Here is a 19553-nt window from a genome sequence, read left to right on the forward strand (position 1 = left end):
TAAAGAGGAATAGTAATGGGAAGGACGAAGTATCTGAGTATCGAATGACTTCAGAGCTAGATCCTGACCAGCCCTTGCTAGGGCACGGAGGTAGACAGCTGGGTTTCCCCTGGAGCTTGGAGCAGCTGTCACCATTTGGAGGCTACGTTCTTAGCTAGAAATGCACAGTAGGCACTCGCGGAGTGCTCCGAACTTCTGGATACTCGGGCCTTCAGCAGGCGCCTTGCTTGCTGAGCTTTCTGCTAACCTGGGTCTGTATGCATCCAGAGATCTGTAAGAAATTTAGAGGTCTAAATGTATGAGAATTTCAAGAGGAGTAATAATCCAGAGTAAATTTATGAGATCGAAGAATGTGCTGCTAGCATTAATAGGGTTTTCTGTCGGGTGTCTCCTCGGTACAGGCTCTCTCCCTCAAAAGCATTCGTAGTTCCCACTGCAGTGTGTCGTTGTCACGGAGCAAAGTTTGGCTGGTGGTTTTTTTCTGAGCATTGATATGCATGATAATCTGTAATTAAAGGGGAACCTGTGCGTACATCACCTGCAGCAACGTCCTGTGTCTTTTCAGTCTGCAGCGGAGTCGTCTGAACATGTCCCCCTGCAGTCTCAAGCTCTGTCCCCAGAAAGCCACTTGTTCCAGAGAAATGCTGATGATGCCCCAGACATATCAAAAATGAAAGGAGTAGGAAAATCCAAGAAGTTTTCAAGGTTCAGTATTTACAAGCATCTCCATAAACACGGCATGCACCACGCTGACAGCGTCAGCAGCATAGACAGTGAATCAAGTAAGTAATGTTTTTCAACTAAACAACATATAGAAAGCATGTGTGGAGGTGGGTGGGTGGGTGTACATGCAGATTCACGTAATTTCTAGGGTAATGTGTTCTTTGTAAGGAAGGAAAGTTGATGAATTTCTTAACTATCAGAATAATAACTGCATAGTTGATACGTAAATTGATACGTAAAATATACAAGAAAAGTTTTAAGTGGATTTGCATTTAGTTAATTAGCAATTGTCATGAGCCATCAGATGACGTGATATAGTGTACATCATATCTGATGTTTATACTGCTGGAAAATTTTTGTTCTGTAAGAGAGAATCGAATCTTTTATTTTTCGACTTGTATTTATTATAACAAGCAAGACGGTCTCAGAACGTGATTATCCCCTCTCACAGGCTAGTGTTACCTAGGTTTAAATCAGTGTACTTAAATGGAAATATTCCCAATTTACCCACTTACTAGAGAGAACAGACTATTCAACAGCTGAAGATTTGAATGCAGCTTTTAATTCCCCACATTAAAAACAGCTTCAAAGCTAAAATTACAAGGATCAGCTTGACATTTGTTCCAGCATGGAGTCCTTCCTGAAATCTGTTCCTGACGTCCTCAGCTCCTGAAGCTGTAAATTGCTCAAGGTGGGAACTTATTTGAGTTCCCATCACTCCCTGCAGATCTTACTCCTGCCTCTGGCCGGAGGAAGCCTTGCTGGAGCATCGTTTGCATTGGTGGCAGTCAGCTCAGGACATCGCCGTGGCTTTGCTGCTTCAATATATCTGTTTGGTTTAAAACCAGCCGGGTCTTGAATTTGGTCCTTTGCCTGTTGGTCACTTGTAGTTTCAGCAAATTGACATCTCGTTTGAGCTCCTGTCAGGCAAAGTGTCTTCAGGCAGGATCAGGCACCAGTGTAGCAGAAGTGGACGTGCGTTTTTGCCATAAATAGAGCATCTTGACTTTCTGCAGGTTACTGTAACCCCACTAGAAGTCAACCGAATATAATCCAGAGTTTAAAGCCCCATCTGAAAATGTTCCATCACCACAATGAATCCAAACAGGGGCTCGCTGAGCCTCAGGAGGGTAAGTGGAGGAAGGCAGAGATGCAGACCCCTTCAGGCTTTAGCTGCCGACATTTTTGCGTTGTAACAATGGTGAGAGTTAGGTTGGGTGCCAGGATCAGCCTTTGCTGCTTGTTGTTCTCCCAGCATCCTTAGCACCCCTCCGAGGACATCCTGGCAAGAGAACCTTCTCCAGAAGCTACAAAAACTGCAGCAAAAATAAAAAAAATAATTTAAAAGACACCAAAACAACAACAACAATATAAAAAAAACCCAAACAAATTTGCAATAACAACAACAGTGAACAGTTGAAGAAATAGCTCTGGTTCTGGTATGTGATGATTTCAGCAGCTCTCATCCTGCAAAGGAAGGGGCTTATTACTGAAATTGGGAACTTCTGCTTTGCATATTTTAAAGTAAACCTGATGCAGGAAGACATGCAAACAGAGAGAGGAAACAGCAAAGTGGCTGCTGCCAGACCTGTTTGGATGAAGACTTGGGGCCCCCTTTTTGCCCCTTATTAAAATCAATGAAAACAGACTCGATTGAGAAAGGAGTTGGGTGGTTATGAGCACTGAGCTGTTCTGATCTCTGGACCGATGTTGAAAGGGCCTGTTTCAGTATGGTACCTCATCGAGATGCCTTTGAGTTCTGGGACGGGGTGAGGAGCAGTTCTTCAACATCTTCCTCTTGCTAACGTCTTCCTCTAAGGCGCTAATTGCCAATTATAAAATATTGGTTACGAAGTAGTGGCAGGTAACAGGAAGAGATGCAGTTGCTTCATGGAAATGAAGTGGGATCTCCCCTGTGGTCACCTCATGCTCATTCATGAGTCGGTGTACAGTCATCGAAGCTCGGTACATGAAGTGTGTTTTGGCCGGACGGCGTGTCCCACCCATTCCCATTCGAGCATGCAGAGTCAGCGATTCCCCAGCTCCACCTGGACTCTCACTAGAAACTCATGCTTCCCAAGGCAGCTGTGGTGCATACCTGCTGCATGGCGTTTTTGGCATGGCTTGGCTCGGCTCGGTGGGGTTACGGTGGTGCTGGCAGGGCTTGCTTCGTGTAAACTGGTCTTGTTGCACTGCTGCCGATGTGTATTTTGTTGACTGTTGAAAGGGGGTTTTTTGTGCTATGGGGTTTTCATGGTCACCTGGTGATGTGGTTGGGTAGGAGAAGGCTTCTGCTGTTGGCATGTTACTGTGTGATCACTGCACTAGTATTTGGTACAGTAGATGAAGGCTGCTCTCAGGGTCAGGAAATAAAGCTAGTTAAATGTTCATGGTCTAGGCCAACAGTTTTGGTTTTCTTAACAATGAGGAAAAAGAATTCACTCTGCACCAAAATATGTGCTCTAGAAAAGGGATCCTATTAGGAGGGAATATTCCTGTCTACAATATTTTAGACCATTTTTAATCACCATCAGTTTGGAATTCAGGATCCATTTGTCGAACATGTAAAATTTGTATCAGAAGACTCATTGTTATTTGGAAAAACAAAAACAAACAAAACCCATGATACTTAATGAGGGAACATGAGCTTGTTAATCATCTCATTCCAGTTAATAAAGACTAGCTTCTGTTGGAGGAGATACACTCTGCTACAGAGGCAAAATCATAAACCCCCTAGTAGAGAAGTTAGAATTAGTTCATTAGTCTTGTAAAATATATTAACTAGATGATATATGTGATGTTCCTGTACTTATATCCACTAAGGTCAGTTGCAGTTGAGAGTGGACTGCCACGTGGTAATATTTAGGCGTCATAGGACTGTGGAAAGACAAATGATTATAGGGTGATTTTTTTAGTCCAATGTAGAGAGAGTTCAGCGTCTGCTTTTTGTTTCCATAACAGACGCCTATACATAACCTGTCCTGATGGTGTAACAAGTATTAAAATAGGGAAGAAAAAACACTAATATGCATCCTTTGAAAGCAACGGGAAGACTAGGGAGAAAACAGCTTCAGCCAGCTGGGACTGGCAGGTCCCACCAATGCTTTTCCGTGGCAGTGAGTCTCTCGCCAGCAGTGTGCAATGGACAGCCATGACTTTGGAGCGTGTGTTTTTGTTATCTTGTTTGCCTGTGACAGATAAAGGATCCATCCGCAGCTTGAAGACGGGTGTTGGCGAGCTGCTTGGGGAAACCAGGTTCTGGCACGGAAAAGACTATTGCAACTTTGTCTTTAAAGACTGGGTTCAACTTGACAAACCTTTTGCTGGTAAGTGCCTTTGCACCCTGGCAGTCATTACTTTCCCCTAAACGCTATTCTGCATCTTTTCAGTCTCAAACCATATTTTTTCCTGCTTCTGAGCCAGAGATAATGAGGCTATTTTGGTTTGGCTGCTAGGAAGAAGCAGCAAAGCTCCCTTTGAGAGGTTCTAGGGCCAATTATGCTGTTACGGTCTGTGGACTTGGACTGCCAGCAATTTCATGATAAGTCTAAATTCATCTGCACAGCCCTTGGTGTCATGTCCCAGAAACTTTCGTCTGAGGAGGGGGACGCTGTGCTTCTCCACATTCATGCCCTTTGTCTGAGGAGGTCCAAACATGCTTTCCTGTCCCGTAGACTTCATTGACAGATACACCACCCCGAGGATGCCCTGGCATGACATCTCCTCCGTGGTGCACGGCAAAGCAGCGCGTGATGTCGCCCGACACTTCATCCAGCGCTGGAATTTCACCAAGGTGGGGTGCGGGCATCACTGCTGAGGGCATGGAAATAAATACAGCCCCTGCCTCACCCACGTGCCCTCCCTAGGCAGGCATTTTATGGTTTTTTTACGTTATTCTGCTATGTTGCAATCTCTTCAAGGATTTTTTTTTTTTCTTTTCTTTTTTTCCCCTGGACAGATTATGAAGCCCAAATACCGATCCCTGTCCTACCCATTCCTGTTGCCAAAATCTCAGCAAACTGCTAATGAGTTGAAGTACCAGGTGCCTGAGGCTGTTCATGCCACAGTCCAGGTGGGTGTTTATGGTCTCCTGCTCACCCGTTCCTAAGAGAGCTGGGTTTGCATCTTTCCAGCAGGAAGTGTCGATGCCTCACAGACCCTCTGCAGAACTTTAAATAAGAGTTTTTTGTTTTAGAATTTCATGTAACTCGCAGCATAGGTGGTCGGATCCTCAATTACAGTAAAATAATGCAAGTCTCTCAGAAGAGATGCGTTAATTTATACCTCCATCTTTGAGGTAAGAGGACCAAGCTGTATGCAGTACTCAAGTTGTGGGAACACCATGACTTTGTATAGCTGTGTCATTTTCCATTTTGTTTTCAGCTGCTCTTCTTCTAATGCCTAATGTTTGGAGTTTTTACGTTTTGGGAAGGCCTGATGGGTTGAGGTTGCCCACTGAATATTTATCTCAGATCTTAGAGCGATCTATCAGGCCCCCGACGCCTTGCTCAGGCGGGTGGTGATCAGCTAGAGCCCAGCATTAAGTGGAGTCTCAGGGCTGTTGCTTTCTGCATTGAACTTCATCTGCATTTTATTATGCAGCCACTCAGCCCTGTGGGTCCTCTGCAGTTCTGCACAGTCAGCCCACAGTCTCGCTTGTGACAATCATCCTCACAGTCATAATTGCCAGGATACCTATATTTAAAACCCTGTTAGCTATATTGAGTGCATATATTGAATACTACTGTTACCCAGCAGAAACATGAACTTGTTGAAGAATACAAAGTCAAACTAGTTATGCTGAAGCAGCAAAACAATTGTGTGTCTCTGTGGATGAAAGATGTATGAAATAAGAGCAATTAGACCAAAACCAGGAAAAATACATGCCTTTGCTCTTCGTAAGGAGTGGTCCACCCAGATGACAGCAACGCTTGGGGAAGCTTAGTGTAACAAGATGCATTTTTCTGGGTTTGTGGGTTGCCAGGGTATTGTCTGCTCCTCCCCGCGTGGTGTGAGGGGTGGCCAGCACGGGGATCTTGTGTCATGGATCTCGGGTGTTTTACATCAGCCTCCAAAACAACGCTCGCAGCTGGTTGAGAAATAGTCTCACTTCAGGCATCATCATGCTTCCCTGTGGCTGCAAATGCCTCCCCGGCTGTGTCTGTGACACCAGCTTTTTGGGAAATTTTGTTCTCATGGAAGTGAGGGGGCTTGTGTCCCCTGAGCACGCTCTAACCGCACGATAAGCCTCAGCTCCTAAATCATGGGGTTTGCTGTAGCAAAAAGTTAAGCTCTACCGATTACAAAACTGGAAGCAGTTCCCAAAGGAGAAACTAAACTGAGCACAGTCTAGGTCCAACTTCCCTTCAGTCCGTACTGCAGAGCTGCTGGCTCGGGACACCAGCCCTGGGAGAGGAGGATGAAGCTCAAACGGTGACTGCTAAATGCCACATACACCAATGCTGAGTGATGGGTGAGCTGTTTGAAAACTAGCCTCATCACGACATTGTTAGGGCGTTACAAATAACTGATACATTCCAGGAAATGAGGGGCTGTTCTCAGTGATGCCATAAACGGCAAAAAGAGAGCAGGTTTGTCTTGTAAATTATTCATTTGAAACTACCTTGCTCATTTCTAATTTATGTCAAATTGCAGCTTTTAGAGATCTGTCAGGATAGCCCAGCCCGGCATATAGCCAGATAAATAAAACTCTATGATATGAGGCTGAAAACATGTTGCCCTGCAGTATACCAGCCTTCCCGGTATGAGGGAAGGCTGTGGGGGAAGAGCGTTTGCAGCACCGAGCACAGTGGAAGCAATGAGGGCAGCTCCTCTGCCCAGGCTGGGGCACCCTGCCCGGGTGCAGGTCCCTTGGCCCTGGGCTGCTGGCAGCTGGGTTGTGATCTCTGGACAATCTTCTCGAGCTCTGAGGCATGGTTTTGCACGCACACACTGTAATTTTGGCTGTCCTTTCCACAATGCTCACATTAGCCTGGTTTCCATCAATCCCTGGGTGACACAAGTGCCCTGAGTATCCCTGAAAGTCCCCGCTGCAGGTCAGTGAGCGGCTCGGGCTCTCCTCCTGATGAAGGTTTCAGATTTGGCTGCCAGAGGAGGTGGGGAGATGGGAGGACACCTGCAGCCTGGTTCTGAACCCCCATCCTCCCAGTTGCCTTTTCCTGGGGCTCCTGGGGTGTGCATCGGGGTGTCCACACATGGCTCCTCCTTTCCTGCAGCCACAGGAATATCAACCTCTTGCCTGTCCAGTGTATTACAGAATCACTAAGGTTGGAAAAGACCTGTAAGATCATCAAGTCCAACCACCAACCCAACCCCACCATGCCCACTAAACCATGTCCCACAGTGCCACATCCACACATTCCTTGAACACCTCCAGTGATGGTGACTCCACCACCTCCCTGGGCAGCCTGTTCCAGTGCTTCACCACTCTCTCAGGAAAGACATTTTTCCTAATATCCAGCCTGAACCTCCCCTGGCGCAACTTGGGGCCATTTCCTCTTGTCCTGTCGCTAGTTTCGGACCAGAGGGCTGCGGGTGCTCATGTCTCTTTTCAGTGGTACAGTCGAGTGCAGAAATAAGCAGATACCCTAAAATCTTTCACCAGCTTTTCTGTCCAGAAAATCTAGAGCAATGTTGGTGCTGCTCTTGATGTTGAACCCTTTGGTTGGCCAACAGCCAAACCCGTGTTATCCCTGTTTTGGTGCTGCATAGAGACCTTATAGGCAGAGGTTACTGCCCCGAGGTAAAATCCAGCGTCCAGTGACTGTCCCTGGCTGTGGGGTGATTGAAGAAAGTCTGGCTGCCAGTTTTCTTGTTTCTGAGCTTGCTTGCAAATCTGTCTTCAATTGTGGGCAGATCAGAGGAAGGGGAAACACAAAGGATCTGTGGGGATTGCAATGTTGCTGCAAGCCCGAGCCCCTGACCTGTCAGCAACAAGTTTTGACCTCATTGTACCATCTGGTTTTGCTCTCCTTTGTCAGAGGAGAGGAGCAGGAAAGTGTTTTCAGGAGGGTGGGGGTGGCAGGAGCGACAATGACGGGGGCTTTCCCCTGGGCAGGGAGGGTGAACGCAGCGTGCATGGGAAGCGATGCGGAGGTACAGGCTGGGACGGAGGAAGGGAGCCTGTCAGCTCCACGCGTTAGTCAGACATGGTCTCTCATCCTCTTTCGTTTGAACTTCTGGGCTTTGCTCGCAATAGCAATGTGGTTGCACATTGATTTTTGCAAGAGTCAAATAGTCGTCTGCCAAAGGCAGTGCCAGGTTTTTTTCCATCTCTCTATTTCCATTCCAGAGTTTGCAGTTATCAGCCAAAGCCAGCGCTGCAAAAGATGTGACGTGGGGAGGCAATATCCAGTTCCTGATGTAAATGCAATGAAAATTTAATGCTTTGGCAACGGCTAATGCCCTTACCTCTTTGAAGTCTGCGTGAGAGCTTGCATTGTTCAGGATTTATACACTAGCCCACAGCAAACATCAAATTTATTACTGTTGTATCGGTTAAAGAAGTTAGAGATGACAAGCCCGGCACAGCACTCAGCACTGCTACTGAGAGGCTTGAGGGAGAGGAGAGGGAGGAGGATGGAGCCACCAGCCCTGGTTGGTAGGGGCTGTGCTGGGCAGCGTGTGGCCTTTTCTCCCTGGGAAAATAGGCTGGGTTTGAACCAGCTTGCTTTAAATACTCCGCCAGGAAAGGTGACATGTCCAGGAGCGCGAGATGAAGCATCAGTGATGAGGGAAGGCCAGCGCAGGAAACTTCTAGGTGTGTGTTTGTCTTTGAGTGCTGCAGCAGCAGCTTTGTTTCCTCGGGGTGCGTGCCGCATCCATGCGGTGCTGCTGTCGGTGGCCGCAGAGCCACCAATGTTGGTGGCCTTGTCCTGCCACCTCCTCACTTGTTGGCCTGGCTGTGGAGCTGCGCTGTGACTGGTGCTGGCCGCTGAAGTGATCCAGGTTAAAAATAATTTGATTTTGAGGAGGTCCAAGCTGGAACACCTTATACTCATTCTGCTGCCCCAGACAGCATCTTCTGTCACCTCTTCTTCCCTCCGCGCGTGGATTCGAGGTTGTACCTGATGTCAGCTTTTTGGGTGATGCTGAGCCAGCTTTTTAGGACAAGCTACGGTACATTTTTTCTGGTATGACGGTCCTGTAACAGCGGGCAGCCTGGTGTGTGGAGGGAGCTGGGATGCTGACGTGGGGAGGGATGAAGAGGAAAGTTTGACGGAGGTCCCCAGCCCGTGGGGACCTGCTTTGTGGCTTCACCGCAGCTGGACGAACAGGAGGGAATGATGTGCAGTGTCGCTGGCCGGGCTGGTGAAGGTGGAGGGCCTGGGAGCTCCTGCCAGGCTGTAGCCTAAGCTGTATGTATGGAAGAATTAGCCTGCTTTCTACCCAGAAAAGCTGTTTTTCTGTCCTTATTAATGCAAATGGTTGTATTTTGTTCGGGAGCTCTGTCTGCCGTGGTGCTCGGCGGGGTTTCAGCAGTGCCCAGCCTGGGAGCACGCAGCGTTGGCACGAGCGGAGGTTTGTGCAAGCAAAGGGTGGCTGTTGGGGACCAGCAGAGCCCGTGATGGCCCTTGCATTCAAGCTAGTTCCCTCACCGAGCATCTGCGACCCCGACATTCCGTTTGGGAGGCTGCAGAGCGCTCCCTCCTGTTGGCCAAGCGAGCAGCCAAATAGAAGAGTTGCAGGAGCTGTTTTTTGGTGACTTGTGGGAGAAAGCTCCTTCTGTCCAGGTGAAGGAATCAGCTCAGGAGTCGTGTGCTACTTAACAGCAGTGCCCCGCAGTGCCACCTCCAGAGATGCTCTGGAGACCAGGGAGTTGGTTTGGTTACGGCACACAGCACCTGGACCAAGGGGCCAAATCCGTATCTACTGGTGTACTGCTCTAGCTGTTAGAGTAATTAATTAGCCCTCGAAGGTCCTCAGCCATGCCACATCCAGCAGCCTGCTATGGTGATGGATGGTGATGACAGCGGAGCTCAGGGTATCAGGGATGTCGGGGGGACAGGGAGAGTAACATGGAGCAGAGCAGAAGCTGGATATGGAGAATGAAAAGAAATCCATTGGAGGCACTTCCTGGGAAAAATGTGGTTGAGCCCTGGAAGAGATCAGGATTTTGCACGCTGACACACACGTTTCACAGATCCTCAGCACTTGGATCTTGTCCTGGGTGTGACTGGCCCCGAGTGCTGGTTTAATGGCTGTATTGAGATATTTTAAGGCTATTGTTTCAATGTTTTTGTCTTGACAATGTTTAAAGACAGAGGCTAATCACAAGTAATTATTTCCCCTGAGCACGTACCCTGCCAACACTTTAAAAACTACATTTCCATCTAGGAGAATGTCACTCAGGGCATAGGTGGCTGCTTCTTGACTCAAAGCTCAGGAGTGGGAGATGCCGTGGCATCTCTGGCTGCCGGGGATGGGAAGCTGCCTGCCGCGGGGATTGCTCAGCCCGGCTGAGAGCATGAACAAAGGTCGTTTCTCTTATTGGTTTGGCTCTCTTGCACAAGAACTACAGGAGGCAAGGGCACAACGTGCCCCAGGGATCTCGCAGTATCTACTTTAAATGTGGATTTCCAGTAAAAATTAATAAATGAGTGTGGGCAGCTGAACTGCTATGAATTTTAAAAGTTGTATCATTAAAAATCGGATGGCTTGTGCAAGAATTTGGCAGAAGAAATAAATGACCTCGAGTGCTCAGGACAGAAGCATGGCCTGCATTATCAGACTGACTGTATAATTACGTACCGCCTATTTGCGGGGAAAAACGCATTGCCCCAGCTGGAGACCAGCTTTAAGTTTTGCTAGAGAGGAAACTTGATTGGATGCACACCCCTAAAGCTTAGAAATTTAGGTTGTTTTAAAAGTAATTTAATCATAAGGCCTTAAGTAAGAATGGAACTCCTGTGCTGCTTGTATCGCACCTAAAACTCTCAGGTGGGAGAGGGCAGTGATGCAGCAAAGGGACAGGGCACTTATGTTTTAAATCAAAATGTTACTAAACATTAATACTCTATTTGAGCGTCCTTTCTCCTTATTACAAATGCAGTATAAGTGGTGAATGTTGCACATATTACCTTATTTAGTGAAATCCTGACAAGCAAACAGTGCCAGGGAAGACCATTGCCTCTTAAATAATTCGGTTGCAATGCTGCGCCATCCTGGATGGGAAAGAGCTGAAGGTGTTAATGTCTCGCTTTCCAGGTGATCCGTTCTGCTGCTGACTGGTCGGCCGGCATTAAATACCACGAGGAGTCCATCCACAAAGCCTACATCAGCGTGATAGAAAACAGCAAGCACTACATATATATAGAAGTGAGTGGCCATGAGGGAAGGCAGGAGGGTCCTGATGCTCTGGGCATGGCTCGCAGCCATCAGGAGGGTGGTGGTCTTCTTGAGGCTTGGTCTTACTTTTTTATGAACTTAGATACATATTATAGAATCATAGAATATGTCAAGTGGGAAGGGACTCAAAAGGAGCATCATATGGATATTAATACCGAATCTGCTCTGAATTTTTGGGGCTGTTTCCATTGACTTCAGGCTGACAGCCTTCTGACCGCAAAAGCAGACCTCTCCTTTATGAGTCTCTTTGCAAAATTGCCAGCAACTGTCATGGCCTGTGCAACAGTCTTCCTGTCCCCTCCATGGCTTTGCAGTGTCCCCTGTGCATGGGCTGATCTGGCATCCGTACAGCCTGGAGCTGCAGGAGTCTCCTCTGTCAGAGCAACTCTCAGTGCTGGCTGAATAGAGACTCTTATTCTCCTCTTTTTTTCCCTTTTGTTTAGCCTCTTGTTAGGTTGCTCTTGAACTTTCTAAGGAGTGTGATTAATAAGAACTAATTCATTCCCTAAGCAGGCACAGACACATACATCATTTAATAATAATTTATAAAAAGCATCCATTCAAATGGCACACAAAACCCAGCTATCTTTAGTTGCTGTTGGTCTGAAATAAAGCATGCAAATGTTTTTTTGCTCGTTGCTGGCAGTGTCTGACAGTAGCTTTGCTTGCTTTTCCTGCAGAACCAGTTTTTTATTAGCTGTGCTGATGACAAAGTTGTCTGGAACAAGATCGGCGATGCAATCGCTCAGAGGATTCTTAAAGCTCACAGGTAACCTGTTCTTAACAAGGCAATGAAAGTCTTCCAGGGGCATTTATATGCTGTGGTGTAAAATAATATCTTAATGGACACAACTGTACAGTAGCTTTTCCAACACAGAACCGATGCGGTCAAACATCCGCTTGTGTTTGCAGTAGTGAGACTCTTTAGCGGTTTCTTTGCAGCCAGAAAGTGTTTTTCAGGACTTGCCCTGATGCAAATGTATTTTTAACTATGGAACTTGTTTAAAAGCAAGTCCTTTATACTGTGGTTCAGTGACACCTTTGCTCCATAGCCAACCAGTCTTGAACTGTGTGGTAATGCAAGTTAATGGGTGAGAAGGTTGAACTGGGATTTGAGGCTTATTTAAATTGTCTGTAGAGAGGACTGGCTTCAAATAGGGGAAGCAAACACATTTCGAGGATTTTACTTCAGGGTGCAGCTATTTTTTGAATAACTTTCTGGTAGATGCTGGAGGGTATTTACAACCTCCAGCCATTGCAAAGGGGCCATCGTTTGTTCCTGGATTAATCGAATCCAACCGTGTTTTAGACACTCCTTTTACTTGAGCGTGCCTAACCCTATGTTAACATTAATACCACAGGTAGTGGCTTGTCTTCACTTGATGCTGGACAGCCTTGCTTAAGGTTGCTTTCCCGGAGTCTGTCTTTAAGATACATAGATGTCATAGTTTAAAACTGTGTCCTGGTCTTGCTAGGCTGATACACAGAAAACTTCCTAAACGCCTTCCTTTCATCTCTCATGTGCTTTTTTGCATGGAGACATTTCTTGCAATTATTATTTTTTCTATACTGTAGTTGTCCAGAGCCAGCCAGGGGCTGCTTTTTCCCAGAGGTGCGCTCTCCAGAGTCACAGAAATTTCACTCTCTGACACTTGAGCTTGAAAATTCCCACTTGGGTAAAGGCAACCAAGCTGAGACAGACAGTGGCTCCTGCCTCACAGGCACTGAGGTATGGGTAGTATCTGCACGGCCACAGGAGCTGCCATGAGACTGGCTTTATTCAGAGGCACTGTGGAAAGAGGAGCACTATTCAAACCGGGAGAGCATGGGTGTTATCTGCTGTGCCGTTAACAACAGGGCAGAGTAACAGGGTGGAGTTGCTTGTAATCTGTGAGCTGCAGTGCATAGCCCAAGTAACTGAAATTAGCTAAGGCTGAAAAGATGGGGTGGATTGTCTCATCCGGGGTAAATGAGGAGTGGTGCCAGCGCTGCTGGAAATGGTGTTGCTGGTGTTTGCATTGCAACCTGGAGGCTCGCGGGCAGCCAGCATGGCATCTCTGTGCGGAGTCCCCTTGGAAGGCCGCTCTGGATTGCCTTTCCTCCCTTTGGGAACTGATTGCCACAGGCCCTTTGCATTGCTTGCCTGCTTTTAGCAATGCTGCTGAGATAGCAGCATATTCTCCAGGTAATCTGCTAAGATTTTTCCTCTTATGGAAAGTCTATATACAGGGTGACATTCTGTCCAGACATCAAAAAGTCTAGTAGGAAAGGGAAGCGCACAAATTCTTCAGTGACCCGTTTTCAGATGTGGTGCTCGCTTCTGTATTACTCCAGTTTTATGCCGATATTGTGCCAGCTTAATGTCGGTGATTCCTAACTGAATATGAGACTCAAATTCTGCACGTTCTGGAGCGCTTGGCATTGCCTAAGATTAAAAGTAAATTCAGACCTAAATGGTTTGTATCAAATGTTCATGTTCCAAACTGACCCGGGAAAACAGTATAGGTAACACACAGATGTTTAATTATAAATTAAGTTCTTAAGCTTGTGCACTTCTTGCTCTGCTAGACTAAATATTTCCTACTGCTGTAGTTAATAAAGTTCTTTTCTTGGTTTCCTCTCTTTTTCATGGGTGGCTCTTTAACTAGTTTAATAAACACTGGGCTTAGACAAACAAGCTGCTTTTGGGAGAATGCTTTTGTTGGTAGATCTTTTTCCTGATACAGGCTTAGTTTCAAAGTGTCTCGTCCTGTATGGGTAAGACCTCATTAACTGTTTCTGAGGTCTGCTGACAAACTAAAGCTAGTATACAGTGCGTAGCACAGCTATAAGGAAGCGCTGGCTGAAATTAAAGAAACACAGGTCCTCACGGTCTCCCTCCCAGCTCAGACGAGACCCCAGTGCTTCACAATTCCCCTGCCCTTAAATTCACAGGTGTGACTTGCCCGAGGAAGGAATATTTTTAACAGAAACTGCAGGCTGGCTCATCTTCAGACTGCTCCTGAAATGGTTTTGTCCTGGTTAAACTGTGTTTGCCATCTAGTGGCAGCACCCTTCAATGGAGCATCCTCCTCCTCCTCCTCTGCGGCGCAGGGGATTGCCAACACCCAGGGGCGCCTGCAAAACGCTGGCAGAGCAGACGCGCCTGGCATTTGTTAGCAAAGAAAACCCAAAAGTGGGCTTTAAGAAAAGCCCCAGGCAGTGCCACGATAGTAGCTTTTGTTCTGAGTCAGATCACGATTAGGGTACGGTTTAGTTTGGGAGAACTCTGGAATTGAGTTTTTGTGGCTTGTGATGTTCAGTGAAATACTTGTCTTCCTTGAACGATCAATGTTTTGCTTGTGCCCTGAGCTTTTTCCACCTTTTGTGATGTTTCTGACTTCTAAAAACCAGGATGTAGTGGGAACGTCAGGTTAGATTTTGGTTTTCCGCTCTGTAATCTGTGCTGTGCCCTGCCAGGCAGTCGTACGCACCAGTCTGCACCAGTATGCGTGTGACTGGGCTGTCAGGGTGCTCAAAAGAACTTTTACAGTGGCAGACACAAGCTGCAAAATAATTAGCCTGCCCTTGAACTTTAGTGAAAATGTGTTTCTTTTCCTTTAGCTTCTTTTGTTGTCTGCTGAGTGTAAATTATTCCTTCTCCCCCTGAAGGTCTGAGCCCTTGCTGAAGTACTGATGACAGGTGATGAAGACCTGAAACTGGAAATACGCTTCACACTTTGCTCCCTTAAAATTTGTGTGGTAGCCTTGGCTGGAAACTAAGTCGGTCAGCACAGGGACAGTGAAACCAAGGGGACTTGCCTTGTACAAAGCTGTAACATTTGCAGGCTAATATTCCCCCAAACTATCGTTTCAGGGAAAACAAGCGTTTCCGAGTATACGTGGTGATCCCGCTGCTGCCTGGGTTTGAAGGAGACATTTCGACTGGCGGGGGCAACGCGCTGCAGGCCATAATGCACTTCAACTACAGGTACCGCAGGCAGCCCCGCTGCGGGGAGGGCTGTCGGAGACCTCCCCGGTCACCTCCCAAGGCTCCAATGCCATCAGCATGGCGTCACGCTAGAGGTCCACGCGAGCACATGGTGTTTGGAAAAGGAGAAGAAAACTGTTTGTGTAGTTTTCACTTAGTACTTTAGCTCATTTATTTGCTAGCCTTGGGATTTGCATTAGGAGGTGAGGGTGATGCTAGCTGAGCAGGGAAGTGCGGTGGGTAAAGCCCAGTGCTCTCTGTGGGTAAATCCCTGCCTCTGCCCTGGCACGGTGGGTCCCCCGATCCCTTACACAAACCCCCCCGTTCCTGACTCTCAGCTGCTTTCCTTTTAGCTCATCAAACCAGGACTGACTTACCCCTGAGGTCTCTACCCTCCCGCTCAACAGTCGTGCTCTCCTTTAGGCACTTACGTGGCTTTTACTGCGGTCCCTCCCGGCAGCATCCCCATCGCCGCTGCAGCCGGGAGGGAGCACGCAGCCCTGCGGGTTCGTTAGCTCAGGGGATCTGCGCCCGCTCTGTTGGGTGGAAGAGCTGGGCTTTGTCTCCAAAGCTGCCTTTTCAGCCGATACTTCGCCTGGCTCTGCCCGTCAGCCCCACAAAGGCAACAGCTTCTTCCTCTGCTCCAGGATGGATGTTTTTGGGGGCAACACAGCAAGTCTCGAGGGAAGGACTTACAGGCAGCTGTTCCGGGTAGCCCTACGCTGGGAATGGGGTGTAGAGGAAGGTAAAATGGCCCAAGACAAGGAGGTTTTACTGGAAAACTGCTGTGTTCTGGTATGGCCAGGGCACAGTCAGTCTGCGGAGACTACTGCTACCTCCGGAGTGACATCTCCCTTGGCCGCTGGTCTGCAGGGGTCCTGCCACACCTCCGTAAGGACGAGTGGGGCAGAAGATGCAAGCAGAAGGAAAGCAGCATGTCTCCCTAACCAGGCCGTTCTGCCTGAGCTTTCTTCTGCAAGGGCAACCATAGGTCTTTAGAAATTGCCCATGGGTTGGATTTTTTTGGAATGAGAAGCTGGCGGTGGCTTTTCCAGCCCAGCCGTAATCACGCAAACTGCCTGACCTGGTGTTCTGCATGTGTTGACTTTCTTTCTTGATTTCACTTCACGTTCACACCTGTAGCACAGATGGTAGCAGCCCCATTTCCAACATGTTTGTCATCATCGCGGTGTGCTCTAGAAGGCAAAAATGCTCCCCGGCTCCTACGCGGATTGGTACGAGCTCCTTTAGGAAATGAGCAGTCCTTGATATATCAACAGTCGCTTGGGAAAAATGTGTGCTCTGGAAGCACCGTGTTTCTTCTGCTTGCGCGGGGTATTTAAGAGGCATCTGTGTTTGCAATTTACCTCGCCCGGTTCTGCTTCAGCATATGTCGTTGCCTCGAGTCACGGTGGTGCTGACGGCTGCCTACCTTCTTTCCAGGACCATGTGCAGAGGAGAAAACTCAATCCTGGGCCAGCTGAAGACAGAGGGTAAGAGCTTTATTCCTCTCCTCTATGTTGCTTAGTCTTGGGATGCTGCTGTTCGATGGATACATCTATAACACATAAATCAGGTTCTCCAGCTTCTTATTAACGTGGGCTTGCTGTGGCGGAGGGGTTCAGACATGGACTGGGGCATCTCACAGCAACTTGTGCTACGGGCTCGTGGGGCTGGTGAGAGACCTCCTCCTCTGCCGTCATCCCGTGGCGAGGTCTGTCGGGTCACGCGAGCCGTGGCCGGTTGTCAGACTTCGCGCTTGGATGCAGCCCTGATCCGGAGGAGGGGAGAACCCCAGGGAGGAGCGCGGCACGGTTGCAGCTGCTGAGCATCGTGTTACTTGGAAAATGTCCTGAGCCGGGTCATGCTTCTGGGAGCGATAAGCCCTCAGCCTCCCCCATGAATCCCACCCTGGGTTTGGTTCTGGCAGTTGTCAAACACGGAGAGGAAAAACCTGCCTAAGCAGGACGCTGTTTCTGAGTTGCTTCCTCACCATGAGGATGCCTGCTTGAATTTGCTCCGCTGGGAATCGGAGCACCATGAAAACCCACGTATCGCAAATACTAGGAATGCACATAATGCCTCATTCGTTCTAGGTCTTTGTGTAAATCTGAACTGCAGACAGGAACATTAAGACGTGTTTTCAGTACTGTGCATGGACAAAACACCTGCTTCCAGCCTCCTTTCTGCAGGATCTGCAGAAGAACCATCACGTAGTCCAGTTATTTTAAGATGTTTGGATCAATTGTGAGCACTTGCGTGCTATGCAAGGGGGATTCAGGTCATTTTTCACCAAAGTGGAAGTATCCGAGGAGGCAGGGGATCAGATCAGCACAGAGAGCCCACAGGAAGCTTTTAAAGTCTATTTTTAAAGAAACTTATTTCCATTACCTGTTTGTTTATTTTTTTTTTTAAAAAGTCAAAAGTGAACTGTTATTCATATGGGTCTTTATATAAAGAGGGTCTTTTCTCTTTCTTCTCTCTTCCACCTCCCTCATCCCATCGGTTTTGTTCTCTTTCAATTTTCAGTTGGAGATAAGTGGATAAACTACATATCATTCTGTGGACTTCGAACATATGCAGAGTTGGAAGGAAGGCTAGTCACGGAGCTCATCTATGTTCACAGCAAACTGCTCATTGCTGATGACAACACCGTTATAATCGGTGAGCAGGGGGCTTACGGGTTTGGACCACTCGATTATATCTGGATTAGTCCCTTCACTTCTCTGCCCTGTACTCAGTGCAGGCTGCAGTGCTGTGTGCTTTTCTATGTTGTGATTTCTTTCTTGTGAAATATTTTGCTGTTTAAAAAACAAAACAAAAAATCTCATAAATTCATCAGGAGGGTAGGTAGGAGGGAGGAAAGGATTTGGAGGGCTGTCATTTAATTTGTTTTTCTAAAATGGTTTTAATTCTCTGTGTAACAGTGAAGAGAATCCCAGTGCAGGGAATATTGTCCATCTGTCTTGTATCAAACTCTGCTGTAGCAGGAAGACTTGTGAGACTTGTCATCTGTTCCTTAAAGAACAGAATGTGCCGTAAAATTTGGAAGGTTTGGACAACATGTGTCGTTTATCAGCTCCATTTCCTAAGAATGGGGAAGTATGTTATAACGAGTAATAGATAGCATTTCATCCATTTCTCTTACCATATTTATTATGAGATCACGAAGCAAAGACCAGAGACTTCAGGCTCAGAGTGCTACATTGCAGCAGAAAAGCAGAATTTTAGCCTGTTTCTTTAAAGAAGCCCTTTTCGATCTGTTGTATCAGCAACTAAAACTTTGCCAAAGAATAACTTAATATCAGATTTTGCAAGACTCAAAATACTTCCCTCCTTCAAATGTAGTCCCAGATGACCTGTGGTTAGGTTTGCTCCTTTGTTACCCTCTCAGGGGTCAGATCCCGTCTCCAGTACGCAGAGCAGCCCAGAGGTGGTTTTAATATTACAGCAGGAGCAGTGTTGTTGCAACTGTGATGGTCTGGGGGCCTGAGACAGCTCTTAATTTGTATTTTCTGTACCTATAAGCCTGAAGACAGATTTTTATACAGCTTGTGCCCCCGTGCCGGCTGGTGAGGTGATGGGGAGCCAGTGTCATCTCTTTGCCACCCAAGAAAGAGACGGTGCGTGGAAATAAAATGCTAATGGGCCCACCATGCAGGAGAGGGAGGTGAAAGGACGGAGGGGGGCTTAGCTTGTTTTTCCTCAGGAGGTGTTAGCTCCCCTTGAGTTAATTCAGTCACTGGGAAGGCTAAATGGCTAACTAGTGCCTGGGGGTCTCTTACAGAGCTGGGGGCTGCGTCTGGAGATTTTTTTTTGTTGTTGTTTGATCATTTCTGTGGGTTAATGACCTGACGACTCCTATCGCTGGCTGCATCTTGCTGTTCCCCTGGAGCGAACAAGGGCTGCGGTGTCCCCCACCCTTCGCCTTCTGACAGCTGCGTGGGTCAGAGAAACCTGTTTGGGGGATAAAGCCTCAGCTGGTCTCGAGCAATGCTGCAGGTGTCAGACCTTGCATGGCACATGCGGGCTGGGGAGCTGCCACCGGGGTGCAGTCAGGGCTGGAGCCACTGCACGAGCCCAGCACCCAAACCCTTACGTGTGCAGGGTGGTGCATTTTGGAGAGGGATACCCCCCCACACTCCCCCCCTGACAAGCACAGCCAGAGCCATGCAGTAGAAGTGTGACGGGGGGAAACTTCTGCTGCCCTCCAGCAGCTTTGCTGGGGACTGAAGTGGTTATTTCCCAGCGTGCAAGCAAGGAGCTGTGCACAGGACACCCCTGGGTCCCACCACCGGGGAAGGTGTCCCCCCAGCACCCTCCAGAAACCACCCCTCTTCTTTCTGGGGTTCAGGTTTCACGCAGCATGCGGTAGTGCTGCAGCAAACACAGGGCAAGGAGTAGAGAAGAAACATCTCCTGTGCTCAGAAGGTGCCCCAGAGCCCTGGGGTCTGCTGCTGCCTTGTCACCTTAGCAGGGACGGTGCCTGAGC

The 19553-nt window shown here is 47.8% G+C and overlaps 1 protein-coding gene across 3 annotated transcripts in view; it reads left to right on the forward strand.

The window, feature by feature from the left end:
* The window catches only part of PLD1 (phospholipase D1), a 64948-nt gene that overhangs the window by 41615 nt on the left and 3780 nt on the right, over positions 1-19553 (forward strand). For 2 of the 3 annotated variants that reach the window (XM_059822950.1, XM_059822951.1), the window contains 10 exons: positions 566-782; positions 1740-1853; positions 3921-4049; positions 4398-4516; positions 4682-4795; positions 10951-11061; positions 11772-11860; positions 14948-15061; positions 16505-16554; positions 17591-17725. In XM_059822950.1, coding sequence (XP_059678933.1) covers positions 566-782; positions 1740-1853; positions 3921-4049; positions 4398-4516; positions 4682-4795; positions 10951-11061; positions 11772-11860; positions 14948-15061; positions 16505-16554; positions 17591-17725 — 1192 coding nt within the window. The remainder of the gene's footprint in view (positions 1-565; positions 783-1739; positions 1854-3920; positions 4050-4397; positions 4517-4681; positions 4796-10950; positions 11062-11771; positions 11861-14947; positions 15062-16504; positions 16555-17590; positions 17726-19553) is intronic. The other variant, XM_059822952.1, reaches the window with a different exon arrangement.

Source organism: Gavia stellata, chromosome 11, assembly GCF_030936135.1.
Source record: "Gavia stellata isolate bGavSte3 chromosome 11, bGavSte3.hap2, whole genome shotgun sequence".
Lineage (NCBI taxonomy): Eukaryota > Metazoa > Chordata > Aves > Gaviiformes > Gaviidae > Gavia > Gavia stellata.